Source organism: Oncorhynchus masou, chromosome 29 (genome assembly GCF_036934945.1).
Source record: "Oncorhynchus masou masou isolate Uvic2021 chromosome 29, UVic_Omas_1.1, whole genome shotgun sequence".
Taxonomy (NCBI): domain Eukaryota; kingdom Metazoa; phylum Chordata; class Actinopteri; order Salmoniformes; family Salmonidae; genus Oncorhynchus; species Oncorhynchus masou.
Genome location: NC_088240.1, coordinates 64711063 through 64730142, shown reverse-complemented (window position 1 = coordinate 64730142; position 19080 = coordinate 64711063). Strand labels below are relative to the sequence as shown.

The 19080-nt window shown below is 46.5% G+C and overlaps 1 protein-coding gene across 1 annotated transcript in view; it reads right to left on the bottom strand.

Annotated features, from left to right (window-relative positions):
• Positions 1-19080, bottom strand: part of LOC135520280 (protein PTHB1-like) — a 206580-nt gene that overhangs the window by 132941 nt on the left and 54559 nt on the right. Inside the window, exons 15-18 of the mRNA XM_064945705.1 lie at positions 13494-13634; positions 12611-12706; positions 12337-12509; positions 12074-12226 (exon numbers count right to left, since the gene is read on the bottom strand). Coding sequence (XP_064801777.1) covers positions 12074-12226; positions 12337-12509; positions 12611-12706; positions 13494-13634 — 563 coding nt within the window. The remainder of the gene's footprint in view (positions 1-12073; positions 12227-12336; positions 12510-12610; positions 12707-13493; positions 13635-19080) is intronic.

The window sequence follows — 19080 nt, the reverse complement described above, 5'->3', positions numbered from 1 at the left end:
GTTGGGATGGTGTTCTTCGGCTTGCAAGCCTCCCCCTTTTTCTTCCAAACAATACGATGGTCATTACGGCCAAACAGTTCCATTTTTGTTTCATCAGACCAGAGGACATCTCTCCAAAAAGCACGAGCTTTGTCCCCATGTGCAGTTGTAAACCGTAGTCTGGCTTTTTTATGGCGGTTTTGGAGCAGTGGCTTCTTCCTTGCTGAGCGGCCTTTCAAGTTATGTCGACTCCAACGGACCTACGCCGACTCCAACCAACCAACCAACCTACCTACCTACGTCGACTCCAACCTACCTACCTACGTCGACTCCAACCTACCTTCCTACCTACGTCGACTCCAACCTACCTACCTACCTACCTCGACTCCAACCTACCTACCTACCTACCTACCTACCGACTCCAACCTGCCTACCTACCTACGTCGACTCCAACCTACCTACCTACCTCGACTCCAACCTACCTACCTACCTGCCTGCTACGTGGGCTCTAACCAACCTGCCTACCTACCTACGTCGACTCCAACCTGCCTACGTCGACTCAACCTACCTACCTACCTCCGGCTCCAACCTACCTACCTCCAACTCCAACCTACCTACCTGCCTGCCCTCCGCTCTAACCTGCCAACCAACGTGGGCTCCAGCCTGCCTCGTCGGCTCCAACCAACCTACCTACCTCGTGATCCAACCTGCCTGCCTACGTGGGCTCCAACCAACCTACCTACCTCGTCGGCTCTACCTTCCTTCCTACCTACTTACGTCGGCTCACCTAGCCTGCCTGCCTCGGCTCCAGCCTGCCTGCCTACCTGCCTCGGCTCCAGCAACCTACCTGCCTGCCTCGGCTCCAACCAACCTGCCTATCTGCCTGCCTGCCTGCCTGCTCCAACCTGCCTGCCTGCCTCGTCGGCTTACCAACTACCTATTGGGCTAATTTATTTACCTGCCTGCCTGCCTGCCTGCCGTGGGCTTAGCCTGCCTGCCTGCTGTTGGGCTTACTTACTTGCCTCGTGGGCTCCAGCCTGCCTACCTGCCTGCCTGCCTGCCTGCTTACTGCTTACTTGCCTCGTGGGCTAACAGCCTGCCTGCCTGCCTGCTTGCGTGGGCTTAACCTTGCCTCGTGGGCTCAGCCTGCCTTACCTGCCTGCCTGCCTGCCTCGTGGGCTAACCGGCCTGCCTGCCTGCCTGTGGGCTCCCGGCCTGCCTTACTACGTGGATTTAACCGGCCTGCCTGCCTTGGGCTGATTTAATTTCTTGCCTTACTGCCTCGTGATTTCGGCCTGCCTGCCTGCCTCGTGATTTCGGCCTACTTACTGCCTGCCTCGTGGGCTAAGCCTGCCTGCCTGCCTCGTGGGCTCGGCCTGCCTGCCTGCCTCGTGGGCTCGGCCTGCCTTACTGCCTCGCTGGCTTAGCCTACTTACTTACTGCCTCGTGGGCTTAACCTGCCTGCCTGCCTCGTGGGCTTTAACCTGCCTTACCTCGTGGGCTCGAGCCTGCCTGCCTACCTCGTGCGGCTTAACTTACCTACCTACCTCGACTAACCAACCAACTAACTAACCTACTTACTTTGATTTAACCAACCTAACTCGAACCTACCTAACTGCCTACGTGGGCGAGCCTTACCTTACTTACTACCTCGGCCTAACCCAACAGCCTACTGCCTACTTACTTACTTTGCTCTAACCAACCTACTGCCTTTGCTTTAACCTGCCTACCTACCTATTTTTCGATCCAACCTGCTTACCTACTTGCCTCGTGGGCTCAACCTGCCCCTACCTCGTGGGCTTTAACCTACCTCGTCGGCGACCTAACCTGCCTACCTCGTGGGCTTTAACCTACCTACCTACCTACCTCGGCTCAACCAACCTACCTACCTACTTACGATCCAACCAACCTACCTCGATCTAACCAACCTACCTGCCTCGACTCCAACCATCCTAACCTGCCTACCTACCTCGTCGACTCAACCTAACCTACCTACCTCGATCTAACCTACCTACCTACCTCGATCTAACCTACCTACCTACCTACCTCGCTCCAACCAACCTCGATCTAACCTGCCTACCTACCTACCGTGGGCTCCAACCTGCCTACCTACCTGCCTCGGATCCAACCTGCCTACCTACCTACCCGGCTCCAACCTACCTACCTACCTACCTACCTACCTACCTCGACCAACCTACCTATTTACCTACCGACTCAACCTGCCTACCTACCTACCTGAACCTACCTACCTATTTTCGACTCCAACCAACCTACCTACCTACCTACCTCGCTCTAACCAACCTACCTACCTCGACTCCAACCTACCTACCTACCTCGGCTCCCGACCTAACTTACCTGCCTACCTACCTACCTACTTACCTTACTACCTACCTACCTACCTATTTACTCGATCAACCTACCTGCCTTGGCTCCAACCAACCTGCCTGCCTGCCTCGGCTTAACCAACTTACTTACCTCGATCTAACCTCGCCTGCCTGCCTGCGTGGGCTAACCTGCCTCGTCGGCTCCCAACCTACCTGCCTGCCTGCCTAGACTCCAGCCTGCCTGCCTGCCTTTTGACTCCGGCCTGCCTGCCTGCCTACCTGCCTACCTACCTGCCTCGACTAACCAACCTACCTGCCTCGGCTCCAACCTGCCTACCTACTTATTGCGGCTCCAACCTGCCTGCCTGCCTTTACCTAACCTGCCTACCTACCTGCCTCGGCTCTAACCTACCTGCCTACCTGCCTACCTGCCTACCTTGATCTAACCTACCTACCTGCCTGCCTGGACTCCAACCTGCCTACCTGCCTACCTGCCTCGGACTTTAACCAGCCTGCCTGCCTACCTCGATTTAACCAACCTGCCTGCCTGGCTCCGGCCTGCCTACCTACCTGCCTGCCTGCCTGGGATTTAACCTGCCTGCCTACCTGCCCTGCTCCCGGCCTGCCTGCCTGCCTCGGCTCCAACCTACCTGCCTGCCTCGACTCGGCCAACCTACCTACCTACCTGCCTGCCTGCCTCGGCTCCAAACTGCCTGCCTGCCTACCTGCCTGCCTACTTACCTCGACTCCAACCTACCTACCTGACTCCAACCTGCCTGCCTGCCTGCCTCGACTCCCAACCAACCTCCTACCTCGACCCAACCTGCCCTCCAACCTACCTCGTGTCGGCTCAACCTACCTACCTACCTACCTCGACTTTAACCTACCTACCTGCCTACCTACCTACCTACCTGCCTTACCTACCTACCTACCTGCCTCGGCTTTAACCTACCTACCTACCTACCTACCTCAGCCAACCTACCTACCTACCTACCTCGACTCCAACCAACCTACCTACCTCGACTCCAACCTACCTACCTACCTCGACTCCAACCTACCTACCTACCTCGACTCCAACCTACCTACCTACCTACCTACCTCGACTCCAACCTACCTACCTACCTACCTACCTACCTACCTACCTCGACTCCAACCTACCTACCTACCTACCTACCTCGACTCCAACCTACCTACCTCGACTCCAACCTACCTACCTACCTACCTACCTACCTACCTCGACTCCAACCTACCTACCTACCTACGCACGTATGTATGTCTCAAGAGAAGAGATGGAGAATGTTGCTAGCCACTGGCACTGTGTGTGTGTGTGTGTCTCCCTCCCAGGAGAGAGGAAGGTGGTGTGGGTTCACATACTGTACTGAAGCGCTTCGTTTTCATGACATCACCCATAATCCCTTGCGTTTCCTTAGGAAGTCTGTGAGGACTGTCGTGATGGAGCTAACAGGTACACAGGTGAATGAGGTAAGCCAACGAGGTAAATGATGTACAGCTTTAACACAAGCGGTCTGTTGATACATATGTACATGGATTCGGTAAATCATATCTGTCTGAAAAACTCCACACACAGTTCAAATGTTTTATTGCGCACGCAGACACACACAATCTGCTGAAGACTATCCAGCAGTATATATTTTCAGAAACACAGTCATTGACCCATTTCCCAAGTATCTCTGGTCCTGCCATTGAATTCTCAGAATCAAGAGGAGAGGGCCGTGACACGGAAAGCTGAGTGCTAGCTGAGCGATAGAAAACACTGCTGGTGCCAACACTGGAGTATGTGCGCGCAAGGTTTATCCCACTTCAATGTGACACTTCAGTGTTAATATATGACTAAAATATAACACTTATGATATGGTAACAAAAATATATAATTGAATGAAAACAGTGCATAGTGAGAGTGAGCGATGTATGACTGGAGGACAAGGGCCTCCTGGAGATAAGGGGGTTTTAGTGGTGCCTGGAGCCCAGCTCTGTGGGACATACATCAGAGTGAGACATCCCCAAAAGACCCCAATAACGAGCCTCTGTGGGCCCGGGGATAATGAGCACCTGTGGTGGAGGCGAGGGTGTGTGTGTATGCTTGTGCGTCCGTGCGTGCTTGCCGGTGTACAGGAGTGTGTGTGAGTGCTTCTCACTTTAATTACACCGTGTGAATAATCCCGTTAGCTGGTGGCTAACCTCGGAGAGGCTAATAACAAAGGACCAGTGGGAGAAGGCATGCTCTATTACAGTGTGGAATCCCCTCTCCACTCAGGCCGCTAAGAGCCCCTCAGCAGACACAATGAGATTAGGGTTCTAAACTTGTGGAACACAGAGGAACACTGGGCCTGTGGCATGTGCTAAGCCCTCCCTCACTGAGAGGAGAAATGACATTCTTTAGCCGGAGAGGAAAAACACACTAGGAGATAATGACATAGATGTAGAGTGGACAGAATGGACTGGGAAAATGGCCCAGTTTAGTTTAAGTGCAGGGAAAATTACTTTGGGATAAGAAATTGAAAGCATAGAACTTACTGGAGAAATGATAGCTGTTGAGTGCAGGGAAGTGTAGGGAACCTGGATAAATTCCATTTAGTCATTAAAGCACATGGAAATGACTCTGGGCTAATGGTATACTGTGGAACTCGACTAGAATAGACTGGAAATGACACATTCCTTGATTAATAAAGCCCAGGGGGAAAGACAATGGGCTAATCTCTATGACACTTAGTGGGCCAGCCAATATGGCTAGCTTATTTAATGGCTGCTGTGTTCTAAGCAACAGAGTAGAATGTGATGTGGTAAGAAACAAGGGACTGAACATTCAAAAATATCCAGATAACCCCAAGAAAGATATTCAACTGGCTATCCTGCTATGTAGTTCTGTATGGTGATGTCCATCTATGTTCTAACAGGTTTTACATAGTCACACGCAATGGCGCAATAAAACAGATTGAATTGAAAACACTAGAACTGGATTGACTGACACGCCTTTGATTTCATCTCATGTGGTCATGAAGGAAAGGAGAAGAGGACAGAGGTGGGTGGCTCTCTCTCCCTCACCAGTAATACACCCAGAAATGTTTGTGATAAAAGTCCACCACACCCAGGGGAGTCCCACAGATAGAAGCATTACAAGTAGGTACAGTACACCTCAGACCTTCTCTAGCGCCCATCTCTATCTGCCTTTGGGCAAACACCTGGGCCTTCTCCATGAGAACAGAGAAGGAGGGTGGTGTGTGTGTGTGTGTGAGGGGATTGTGCAGACTGGCAGAGATGGGCTTTGCTGTGGCTCCTCTCAGGGATTTGACATTCTCAGATAAAGCACCCCAGTCCCACGCCCTCTCCTCTCTCCCTCCTGCTGTGTATGGCCTGAGGGGGCAGGAGACGACGCACACAAACACGCACGCACACACCCTTAATCGGTGTCCCAAATGGCAACACATTCCTTATGTAGTGCACTAAATGTGCACTAAATGGGGAATAGGGTGCTATTTAGGACGTACCCTAGTCTGTGTGGCAAACACTCTTTTACATCATAGATATTTCTTTGAGTATCTGGTCACAGACACCACTAAAGACACTAAACAGTGCCTTCTCTAGACTGGGTGTAAGCAAACAAAAGCCTTTTTCATGATGACGTTCTTCTGACCCAAGAGGTACAGGAAGTGACACAGTATTTAAAACCAGAGGCTGATCTCTGTCTGGCCATGATCCATGAGGAATTAGCCCCAAAACACTGTTCTGCTTTATGTATGCATACAGTACAGAGGTGTAGGTCTCCATGAACATTGACATTTCCATCTCTTTCTATACTTTTTTTTAACATTGATTTAAATACTATTTCAATGTATTGTACATAGAAAGGTATTTATTTATTTATGGGCCTTGCAATGAAAATGTTAAATCCTACAGGAGTACCCTGATATGCCCATCTTCAGACATTTTTACGAGACGACCATAAGAATGATCTCCCAACAGTAACAATACTATCTCCACACAACGCTGGTTTCCATATGACATCACATTTATAAAAGACAGGTTTTTCCAGATGCTTGCCTGCGTCACACACACACACACACTCCTCTATATCAATCATTATCTGTCCCCCATGCTTACACACACATGCCTATATGTCAGTCAGCTATATGAAAGACAGTCATTCATTGATATGGTAGACATTCATAGAGGAGGGGCCCCAGTGACTCCTAAATGTGCATGATGGGTAGGCTGCATGTTCATTTATCCTGTGTCTGTGTGTGTGTTCGAAGGCCAGTTTGAAATGCAGTCTCTTAGGTGCGGTCTGTGTTTGTGTAGCAGATGAAAGGTCAGGAGGACCTGAGGGAGTTCCTCTGTTTCTCCTTTTTTTTCTGACCCCAGGGTATTTTACCGAGGAAACACACATTTACACATCTCAAGGGACACACACAGCGCTCAGAGAGAGCCCCAGCCATTAATCGCGAGGGCCTCACGTACACAGTGGGATCTGTGTTTAGCCATGTTTAGCGCTCCATTTGGGCACAGATACTTCAGCCGCTGTCTGAGAGAAGCCTCCATTACTGCAACGAGAGGCCCCCGAGCGGACTGTCCGTCAAAACTAAAGCGTCCCACCTCCTGCTTTTGAACTGCTAATTACAGAGAGCCTCCGCTCAACTCAAACTCAGCTCCCAGACAGCTAGTGCCGCGGTCCGCTAGGATAGTGCGCTAACGCTAACACCGTGGCCATTTCACCGGAGATAAACACTAGGCAAATATTGATATTCCCCCCTCACTCATCACACCCTCCTTCCCCTCTGCAACCCCCCACCCAGAAATGTCTTTCCCGGTCCCGAGTGACAGCAGTGTGCTTTCGCTCAGAGATCAACAGCAGAGGAGAAAAACAGGAATGCTAAGGCTAGGCTAAGATAGCCCCCTGGCTAACCTCTCCATACCTGCCATAGATTAATCAAACAGAGACTTAAAGGGTGAGCCAGGCTGAACTATAAACCGTGGGGCCAGGATGAGTAACGTATTTTAAAGTAGTGAGAATAAAAAGTGGAGGAAACAGACACCTCTGGCCAGCTCACGTACACATTATAGAGCAGGCCGCATCTGGCCTTCATGAATAAAATATAGGAGGAAGAGATGAGGAAATAATGAACAAAGGAAATATAATCCCCCTCTATATGAATGTACACTAGAGCAGAGAAATCACACAGGCCTCTCATAGTATCTCTGTTCTCTCGATGACAAACAACATACAAACATTAATGAGGGGAAATCCCCTAACCGAAAGCCCAGCCTGGCCACAGATAAGATGCATTATATTTACCAATCTGACATTCGATGATGCTGCACTTAGTTCATCCAAAGTACACATGTACCTCATCTACCACTTGCTGAGTCTCTGGGTCCACAGACTACTTTCTTGGTATCCATAATATTAGGCAAAATTGTCATTTGAGTGTACTATCCCTGACTAAGCACAATAAGGCATGTACTGTAGCTAAAAACAACTTTTAACCCCAGTCATTTAAAATCACATTTGGCATGTCAAAAGATGAAGACTCATGACTGACAACCCTTGTTGTAACTAAAGCGCTGAGTTTGTGAGAACCACCATAGCTCACAGACCTTCAGAAGGGCTATATAAACCATACCCACCCAGAGATATGAATAATTTATTTGACGCGTGCATCACTCTTCCTAGTAGACCGTCGATAGAGTCCATTATTGGGTGTATACATTACAGCACGTATAAAGTGTCAGAAACTTCCCGAATCAACGGTGGGTGGCAGGCACTGGCGGGAAGCGGGACTGACTGACACCGGAGCACATTAGACAGACTAGGGAGTAATACTGTATAGAGAGAATCACTCCGGGCTCTAGTAATGCTAGGGGACAGGCAGCAGCGCTGGGACAGCATCAACTAGCATTAGCGAAACAAAGAGACACCGATATAATAATAGCATTAGCTGGCACTGGGACATGCAGTACATTTAGACAGATATCTGCCACGAACAGCATTGTCAAAACGACATACTTTAGAAACAAAAAATGTATGCAATTAATGCAATGACTTACATTGCTAAAATATATTACACAGGTTTTTAATACATATTGTAATGAAACAGAAGGGAGCAGGTCTCGAACCCTCGACCTTCGAGCCCAAGGTCCGGCGCGCTATCGACTGTGCCGCATGCTCTAAAGGATGCTCGTGCAGCAGAGTCGATATCCGCACTTATAAACCCAGGGTCGTTACAATATTATAGTTAGGGATGGGCCTGGTTATTTTAATATCTGAATAATACTCATAGGCTAATTTGAACAATAAAAGGCTTCGTCTAAATGAAATGATCCATGCTACACACAATGATATACCATGACATTTGAAATACTTAATTCAATAAAACACCAAACTTCTAAAACATAGTTTTTATGACGTGCGCCCCGTAAAAAAGACACGTTTGTTATTATTGTTGCCCAATAAAAGTGGCACTGTCTACAGTCAGCTCCATGTGTAGCAAGCAAGCAACGTGAGAGATCTCTAATCAATGCCAGATGGAATTAAAATGATGGAATTAAGTTAGTTAAATGAGAAGGACCAATCTGCATGTAGTTGTTGTACCTAAGGACAGAAAAGCCCAGTAAAATATCCTCAATTAGTCTAGGTACCTAGCTGGCTAACATAGCTAGCTTCTTAACATCAATTCGATGCCGTCAAGACAGGCACTACCAACTGGAACAATAGATAAGCTATGGCATCTATAAGTTTGTCTAATTAGCACGAGCCTGTATGGCTACCCTCTCTTCCTCTCCCTCCTGTGTCAAACTCACCGGGAAGAGCGGCACCTCTCCTCCCAAGTCGCACAGGCTGCGTAGCAAGCACGTTTAATCAAAACTATTTTAGAACATGTATTTCAACTATTACATTATTTGAATAGCCTATTAATAGCTGGATATAGAGAAGAAACAACATGTCAACCTTAAGGACCTGCATGACCCCCAATGAATTTAAAAACTACACCATGTCCGGGCCAGTAGGAATTCAGTTCAGGACAGTAGATTTTTGGCCACCTTGCCCAAATCAGGCCAGTGAGAAAAAAAAGTGAACGTTGGACCCTTCAAAACGTGAACACTGATCCCAGTTTGTAAGGTAAGTGTCCCTTTAAAACTGTACCAGTTTTGTACCAGTTTTGAACCTCACGGTGAGGGTATGAGTACACCTCGTAGTGGACCTTATGGGGAGTGCATCTACAGTGTGAGCTCTGCATGGTTCTACTCAGATAGGAGTAATGGTTAAGTACTGACACATTAAATATCTAATGATGTAATGATGTCACCCACTCCCAGAGCCGTAGGAGAGCTAATGAACAGCGTTAAAGAGTGCCTCACCAAACGAGCCCCTACTGTAAACAGTGACGGCAAGGGACCATCACTTGTCAACGTCAGACAGTCTACACCACTCAAAAACGCACACACGCACTCACACAGAACTAATACAGTAATCCACACACAGTTGGAACTCATCACCCGACATACACATCACACACTCACATTGGGAACTTCAAATCAAGGCAAACACACACACACACACACACACACACAGTATAATGACACCACAAACACACTGTCCCACACTCCCAACCATACAGAGGTTTCTAATGAGGTTTCTTTGTTTAATCATCATTTAAAAAGGAAGGCTCCCCCCACACACACAGCAAGAGAAAGACACAAACGCTCCCACATTCTTATTACAGCCCATCTCCCGAATTAGTAAATAATGTCTAACCAGGCGATAAGACGAGCCTAGACGACAGAGATAGAAGGATGTGTGTGTGTGTCTGTGTTTGTGCGCATGTATACACTACCGGTTAAAAGTTTTAGTACACCTACTCATTGAAGGGTTTTTCTTTATTTTTACTATTTTTATTTTTTTTACATTGTAGAACAATAGTGAAGACATCAAAACTATGAAATAACACATATGGAATCACATATTAACCAAAAGTGTTAAACAAATCAAAATATTCTTTATATTTGAATCTTCAAATATGCTCAGCACTTGTTGGCTGCTTTTCCTTCACTCTGCAGTCCAACTCATCCCAAACCATCTCAATTAGGTTGAGGTCTGAGGATTGTAGAGGCTAGGTCATCTGATGCAGCACTCCATCACTCTCCTTCTTGGTAAAATAGCCCTTACACAGCCTGGAGGTGTGTTGGGTCATTGTCCTGTTGAAAAACAAATGAGCCCAAACCAGATGGGATGGTGTATCACTGCAGAATGCTGTAGTAGCCATGCTGGTTAAGTGTCTTGAATTCTAAATACATCACAGACAGTGTCATCAGCAAAGCACCCCCACATCCTCCTCCATGCATTACGGTGGGTAATACACATGCGGAGAACATCCCTTCATCCGCACCTCGTCTCACAAAGACACAGCGGTTGGAACCTAAAATCTCCAATTTGGACTCCAGACCAAAGGACACATTTCCACCAGTTTAATGTCCATTGCTCATGTTTCTTGGCCCAAGCAAGTCTCTTCTTCTTATTGGTGTCCTTTTTAGTAGTGGTTTCTTTGCAGCAATTCGACCACAAAGGCCTGATTCACTCAGTCTCCTCTGAACAGTTGATGTTGACATGTGTCTGTTACTTGAACTCTGTAAAGCATTTATTTGGGCTGCAATTTCTGAGGATGGTAACTGTAATGAACTTGTCCTCTGCAGCAGAGGTAACTCTGGGTCTTCCATTCCTGTGGCGGTCCTCATGAGAGTCAGTTTCATCATAGCGCTTGATGGCTTTTGCGAATGCACTTGAAATTTTCCGCATTGCCTGACCTTCATGTCTTAAAGTAATGATGGGACTGTCGTTTCTCTTCGCTTATTTGAGCTGTTCTTGTCATAATATGGACTTGGTCTTTTACCAAATAGGGCTGTGTTCTGTTTACCCCCCCTACCATGTCACAACACAACTGATAGGCTCAAACGGATTAAGAAGGAAAGAAATTCCACAAATTAACTTTTAAGAAACCACACCTGTTAATTGAAATGCATTCCAGATGACTACCTCATGAAGCTTGTTGAGAGAATGCCAAGAGTGTGCAAAGCAGTCATCAAGGCAAAGGGTGGCTATTTGAAACATCTCAAATATAGATTATATTTGATTTGTTTAACACTTTTTTTGGTTACTACATGATTCCATAGTTTTGATGTCTTCACTATTATTCTACAATGTAGAAAATACAAAAAAAATATAGAAAAACCCTTGAATGAGTAGGTGTTCTAAAACGTTTGACTGGTACTGTATGTCTTTGTGTGTATGTGCTTACAGTGTATGTGCGTGTGTGTGTGTCTGCACAAGCATGGGTGTGTATGTTTGTGTATTCCTGTGTGTGGTCATGGCATTATGTGTGTATTCCTGTGTGTGTGTGGTCAAGGCAGTGTTTGTCTGCTATAAGTATACCATAGGGTGGGAGCTAGCACCTCAGTTGTAGCAGGAAGTGCATAAATCTGCAGTGTAGGCCCATCACTCTGTAAATCAACACTAGTGCACTCATTACTCTGTGTGTGTGTGTGTGTGTGTGTGTGTGTGTGTGTGTGTGTGTGTGTGTGTGTGTGTGTGTGTGTGTGTGTGTGTGTGTGAAAATCACCATATGGTGTGAGGTAGGGAAGAATCAACACCTCACAAAAGAGAGGGAAGAAGGGAGGGGAGAGAGACTCTCCTTTCATCATGTTTCTAAATGCTATGTGCATGCCTGAGTGTGTCCTGGTCTACTGTGTGTGTGTCTGACCTGGCGGTAGGTGCCCTCCATCAGTGTGTCTAGGTTCTGTAGGGGGGCGGGGGTCTTGTCTTTGAAGCGGGTCAGGAGACGGCGTTGGATGGCTCTGAACTGGACCGCCCGCTCTGACAGGAGGTCCTGGTACTTCTCTGCACTCACACGCAGCTATATGTACACACACACACAATGTTTTTCTAACACTGCAGACAAAAGCTGTACCAAGAAACACAACACATGACTGTGTGTGAGACAGTGTGTCTGTGTTCCTTACACACCTCAAAGTGGTGGTCGACAGTCTCAAAGTACTCAGCCAGAGGTATAGGGCCTGCAAAGCTGTTTCTGAAGTCTTTGACTCCCTGCTTGGCAAAGTGGCGGTCGAAGCGCTGCACCAGCTCCTTAGCCACCAGCCAGATGTCCTCAAAACTCTCACTCTGGATACGGTAGCGCTCTGGAGAGGGTAGAAGGGAGGAGGGGAGAGAGAGGGAGGCAGATAATGCTCAACTCCACATCAACCAAGTGCTAGAGGATGCTGCGTGTGTGTGTACTCACGGGAGGTCTTGGAGGCCATTACAGTGACTCTGGGCCCTGAGAGGAAGTGGAAGGCCAGAGCGTTTCCCTCCTTGTCCTCAGACTTCTCCAGAAAGTCTACAACACAGAGGGGGACATTTAGTGAGAACAATAGGAACTAGAGTCCATTGGTCAAGGATACAGATATCTGATTATGGCACATAAATGAAAACAGTCCCCTGAAACACCACAATAACCCATTATTCACACACAGACTTAACGTTCTCACGGACCAGTACAGTGTGGACTTTAGTGGCGGGATGTCAGGCAGAGATATGGTATGGGTTCCCTACCACACACACTCTGTCTCTGAGGTTCTCAGGGGCCAGTACAGTGGGGTCTCCAGTGATGGGATGTCAGACAGAGATATGGCAGCTTATCTCTCCTCAGGACGCCAGCCAACGTGAAGAGAGCACATCACATTGTTCTTTATCTACCCACAGAACCGCGCGCACGCACGCACGCATACACACACACTATCTTCATGCATCTAATCTGGGACAGGGGTCCTGTGTGGTAGGAGACGCCATGCCCAGGTCCAGATAATGACTGATAGTCAGCGCTGCTTCCCAGGGCTGAGACCTGCTCACCAACAGCAGGTAGACTAGATTCACACTAACACTATCAACAGCATCAATACATATCACTCACTCTCCATTCCAGGGCAAATACATGCCACTCACTGTCATGCAGTTGACACTATCGAAGACAAGCAGACTTAAAATTTAACCACTATTGTCACGGTACACCACTCTCCCACTATCCCTGGGTGTACAGGGGACCAGTGGAGAACAGGACATGTAGATATCTAAATGGTACAGACCAAGTTCTGGGATGACTCAGGTAGATCTCTATGGTCTGTTACCTGGGAAGACCTCACTGAGGTTGACCGGCGGTTTGTTGGTATCCACGGTGATCTTATACTTGGCGTTCTTGGAGGGGGCGGAGGGGCAGCAGACCAGACGGAGGGGCAGGGAGAACTTACACTGGGCCACCCTCGGGATGCCTGAGAGGATGACAGAGGAGAGAGAGGCTGAATGTGAGGAGGTGGTTTTGTGAAACATGCAGCACGCAGGTCGCCGTGTGTGTTGGTCCTTAAAACTTGACACATCTTTTAATGAGTCAATGTGCTCTATCACGCTACTTGTGTGGTTAAGACATGGCTGGTTAAGACACCATAATACCTCCTCCTCCATGCATTACGGTGGGTAATACACATGCGGAGTTCATCCGTTCACCCACACCGCATCTCACAAAGACACGGCGGTTGGAAACAAATATCTCCAATTTGGACTAAAGGCCAAAGGACAAATTTCCACCGGTCTATTGTCCATTGCTCGTGTTTCTTGCCAAAGCAAGTCCCTTCTTATTATTGGTGTCCTTTAGTAGTGGTTTCTTTGCAGCAATTGGACCATGAAGGCCTGATTCATACAGTCTACTCTGAACAGTTGATGTTGAGATGTGTCTGTTACTTGAACTCTGAAGCATTTATTTTGGCTGCAATGTCTGAGGCTGGTAACTAATGTACTTATCCTCTGCAGCAGAGGTAACTTTGGGTCTTCCTTTCCTCCTCATGAGAGCCAGTTTCATCATAGTGCTTGAAGAAACTTTCAAAGTTCTTGAAATGTTCCGTATTGACTGACCTTCATGTCTTAAAGTAATGATGGACTGTCGTTTCTCTTCGCTTATTTAATTTGTTCTTGCCATAATATGAACTTGGTATTTTACCAAATAGGGCTATGTTCTGTATACCCCCCCCCCCCTGCCTTGTCACAACACAACTGATAGGCTCAAGCGCATTAAGAAGGAAAGAAATTCCACAAATTAGCTTTTAAGAAGGCAAACCTGTTAATTGAAATGCATTCATGAAGCTAGTTGAGAGAATGCCAAGAGTGTGCAAAGCTGTCATCAAGGCAAAGGGTGGCTATTTGAGGAATCTCAAATTTAAAATACATTCAGGTTTGTTTAACACTTTTTTGGTTACTACATGATTCCATTTGTGTTATTTCATAGTTTGTCTTCACTATTATTCTACAATGTGGAAAATAGTACAAATAAAGAAAAGCACTTGAATGAGTAGGTGTTCTAAAACTTTTGACTGGTAGTGTATGTCTTTGTGTTTATGTGCTTACAGTGTGTCTATGCCATTTAACCATGGATGTAGGGAGAAAATGCCCTCTTTTTTATTTTTCTTGTCACTCCTGTTGGCTCCCCCAAGTGGGGGTTTATGCGCTCTGAAATGGCTCAAAGTCAAGTTGTTGGCCACTGACGAGCATTGCGAAGTAGAAACGGTTTGTTTCTACGTTGTCGGGACGCAGCAGGAACCACTTTTGATCTAGCAAAAGAAGGAACGACCTCCCGCTGTGATAAGTACCTATCTGCAGTCTATCGGAGTCATGTCATTTATCTGTGACTAGTAGATGTTAACCTACTAATAAACTATTCATTTATGGTTGATTAAATCCAAAATGTCCTTGTTGTGTAGTGCAAACTATTTTGTTTTGCTGATGTAAAGATCGCGGGTCTCCCTCAACTCGGTTAAAAAAAAAAAAAAATCACTATTTGCACACCTTTATTTGAAGTTTACCAAAGTAATCCTATCTCTGGCTGGCCTTCAGCTTTCCCTCCGCAGAGTGTCTCGTCCAAGCTCCTCCTCCTCGCTCGCCACCTGACTGTCAAAGGCAGTCCAACAATCCCCAACCCGTTTTCTCAATGGACCTCTACACCCAAAATACACACACACACACACACATACATACATACATACATACACTCACACATAGACACTGTCCCTCTCTCCCCTTACCTTTCCTTGGCCTCTATTTCTTACATCTCTCAGAGAAAATGAAAATTTTTGTGGAATTGCTTTGTGCACTGACTTTCCCTTGCAGTAGGTCTCAAAAAAGAGAAGCCGTGCAAAGTTATTAAACAGAGGTGCCAACTTATTCTTTTTTGATATTTGTTTAATTTCACCTTTATTTAACCAGGTAGGGAGCCATTCGGTAGTCGCAACTACGCTAGGCAAGCAGTAGACTCGGCGTTCAGAAAACTAGCGGGCCGGGGGATGCAGATGGGTCTTCGGCGATATCACAACGGAAAAGCCTGTTGTAATCGTCCGATGTGATTTCATCGGCAGACCAGTTGTGATGGATCGGCGGGGCTCCGTGTCGGCAGTAAAGGGTCCAGGCAAATTAGCAAAAGAGATATTGTAGAACAAGAATTAGCTGGTTTTTCTTCTTCGGCTAGCCGGGAGCTCCGGGAGCAAAAATACAAAAATAGAACCGTTTGGCCATAATGACCATCGTTATGTTTGGAGGAAAAAGGGGGAGGCTTGCAAGCCGAAGAACATCATCCCAACCGTGAAGCACAGGGGTGGCAGCACATTTTGTGGGGGTGCTTTGCTGCAGGAGGGGCTGGTGCACTTGACAAAATAGATGGCATCATGAGGTAGGAAAATAATGTGGATATATTGAAGCAACATCTCAAGACATCAGTCAGGAAGTTAAAGCTTGGTTGCAAATGGGTCTTCCAAATGGACAATGACCCCAAGCATACTTCCAAAGTTGTGGCAAAATGGCTTAAGGACATCAAAGTCAAGGTATTGGAGTGGCCATCACAAAGCCCTGACCTCAATCCCATAGAAAATGTGTGGGCAGAACTGAAAAAGTGTCTGCGAGCAAGGAGACCTACAAACCCCACTCGGTAACACCAGCTCTGTCAGGAGGAATGGGCCAAAATTCACCCAACTTATTTTGGGAATCTTGTGTAAGGCTACCCAAAACGTTTGACCCAAGTTAAACAATTTGAAGGCAATGCTACCAAATACTAATTGAGTGTATGTAAACTTATGACCCACTGGGAATGTGATGAAATAAATAAAAGCTGAAATAAATAATTCTCTACTATTATTCTGACATTTCACATACTTAAAATAAAAGTGGTGATCCTAACTGACCTAAAACACAGAATTCTTACTAGGATTAAATGTCAGGAATGGTGAAAAACTGAGTTTAAATGTAGTTGGCTAAGGTGTTTGTAAACTGTATGTTGAAACTGTTTGTAAACAGTTGGAATGTCTTGCTTTGAATATTGAGGTTTCAAAGGGTCTCTGTACAACTGTGATTGGCTGTTATAGACTCCCCACTGCTCTCGGTGATGCATTTTCTTCCCTGATGCACCTTACGTCTAAACCTTTTTACAGTGAAATGATCTTGATTGGTGATCTCAACTGGTGTTGGTTAAAGCATGTGTCTGATGATTTAAAAATGTTATGTAATTCTATGAATCTTTCCTTGTTGATTAACTCACCCACTCACTCAATTCTCAAATGTCCAGATAAATCTACCCTGATTGATTTGATAGATAAACGTTCCACATAAATCATGCCAAAAAACACCAACCACAATATTTCAGTGACCATTGTGCTGCTGTTGCTGTTAGAAATACTAAGGTTCCTAAGGCAAACCCACGCTTTATTCGTAAGAGAAATCTGAAGAGTTTTAATGAGCAGGCTTTCTTTTTATTCCTGATGTGGAAACTGCCTGGAAATTCTTTCATTATGTTTTTTTTCCAAATAGTAAACAAACATACCCCATTCCACAGGCTATGAGTTAAAGGGCGGGATAATCCATGGTTTTCTTCTGAGCTGTCTTGTATAATTCATAAACATAATCTAGCCTGGGCTAAAGCAAGGAAATCATGTTCTGATGATGATTGGCTTCTTTTTAGACAGTTACGAAACAAGTGTTATTTTCTTCTCAGAAAGGCCAATTCTGAATATTTTATGTCTGTTACCACCGATAACCATAATGACCCTAGAAAGGTTTGGAAGGCTATTAAGTCTATGTCTGGAAACAGTAATGTTAATGAATTGTCGCCATGTGTATTGAAGGACTTTGTTGCTATATATGACAAAACTGAAATGCTGAATTGTTTCAATGAGCACTTTGCATCATCCGGTAGGCTGTTTGATTCAGTGTCCTCTGTCTCTGTACAACCCTGTGTGGATGAACCAGTGAGAGCTGGCCAAACTTTTTACCATACTCAGTGCAGGAGGTACATAAAGCCCTGAAATCCTTAGATCAGAGAAAGCCTGCAGGTTCTGATCTTCTTGATCCCTGCTTTTTAAATCTGGCAGCGGATTTCATAGCTGAACCACTTACATATCTGTTCAATCTAACCCTGGAATGTAATAAAATTCCAAAGATCTGGAAATCAGCATCTGTCCTACCACTTTTAAAAAGGGGGAGATCCGACACTTTTAAATAATTATAATCACATGTGAATTCCAAGATAGCGTAGCAGTCAGACGTCTTTTGTCCTCGTCTTGGCGTGTCCCATATATATATATAAATAACTCATCATATATTTTTTCTTCGCATTTATTTTTTCTTTGCATTTAATATTTTTCTTAACCTCAACATCAACATACTCTCCTGCAATCAGCCTCACCCAATGTGGTATGGATCTGCTATTTTCTTTACTTTTAAACCGGAACCCCCAACAGAAGCTAATCAGCTAACTAGCTACTAGCTAGTAGTCAGCTAGCAGTCATCAGCTACCTTTAGCCCGGACAACTCTCGCCAGTCTGCACAGCACGACTCAAACCAGAGCAAATTGGACTTATTTTTCTCCATATCTCTGGATTCCTACTGCAAGCTCTGAAACTTTTCACCTGGATCAACACAGCTAGCTAGCTGCTATCCGAGTGGCCACTCTTGGCTAACGTCTTTGTCCTGAAGCAAGAACCAATTAACCTGGAGCTAGCCTTCGCTAGGCCCATCTCCCGGCTAGCCGAAGAGGTCCATCAGCCACTCCTTGGGCTACAATACCTATTTTGCCAATTGGCCTGGACCCCTTTTACTGCCGACACGGAGCCCCGCCGACCCATCATGACTGGACTACCGACGTCATTCGCCCGAGGGTTTTTTTCAACTGGTTCCTCCGTCGCGACATCCCCTGAATGCCCATCTGCTAGCCGCGGCCCGCGGCCCGCTAGCTGTATAGAGCATATCGGACTGTTAGCTGAAGAGGCCCATCGGACAAATTCTTTGGCCACTATACCTATTTTGCCAATTGACCTGGACCCTTTTACCACACGGAGCCCTGCTGATCCATGACAACTGGTCTGCCGACGTAACAGCACAAGGGGGCTACAACTGGCTCCTCTGTCGCAACGTCCCCTGAATGCCCATCTGCTAGCCCCGGCCTCTAGCTGTCTGAATCGCCGTGTCTCCGGCCCACCGAGCTATGATCACTCGACTACGCATGCCTCTCCCTAATGTCAATATGCCTTGTCCATTGCTGTTTTGGTTAGTAACTTTTGCCTTATTTCACTGTAGAGCCTCTAGCCCTGATCAATAGTTAACCCTTTACACACATGCGGTGACCTCACCTGGTTTAAATGTGTCTAGAGACAATATCTCTCTCATTATCACTCAATGCATAGGTTT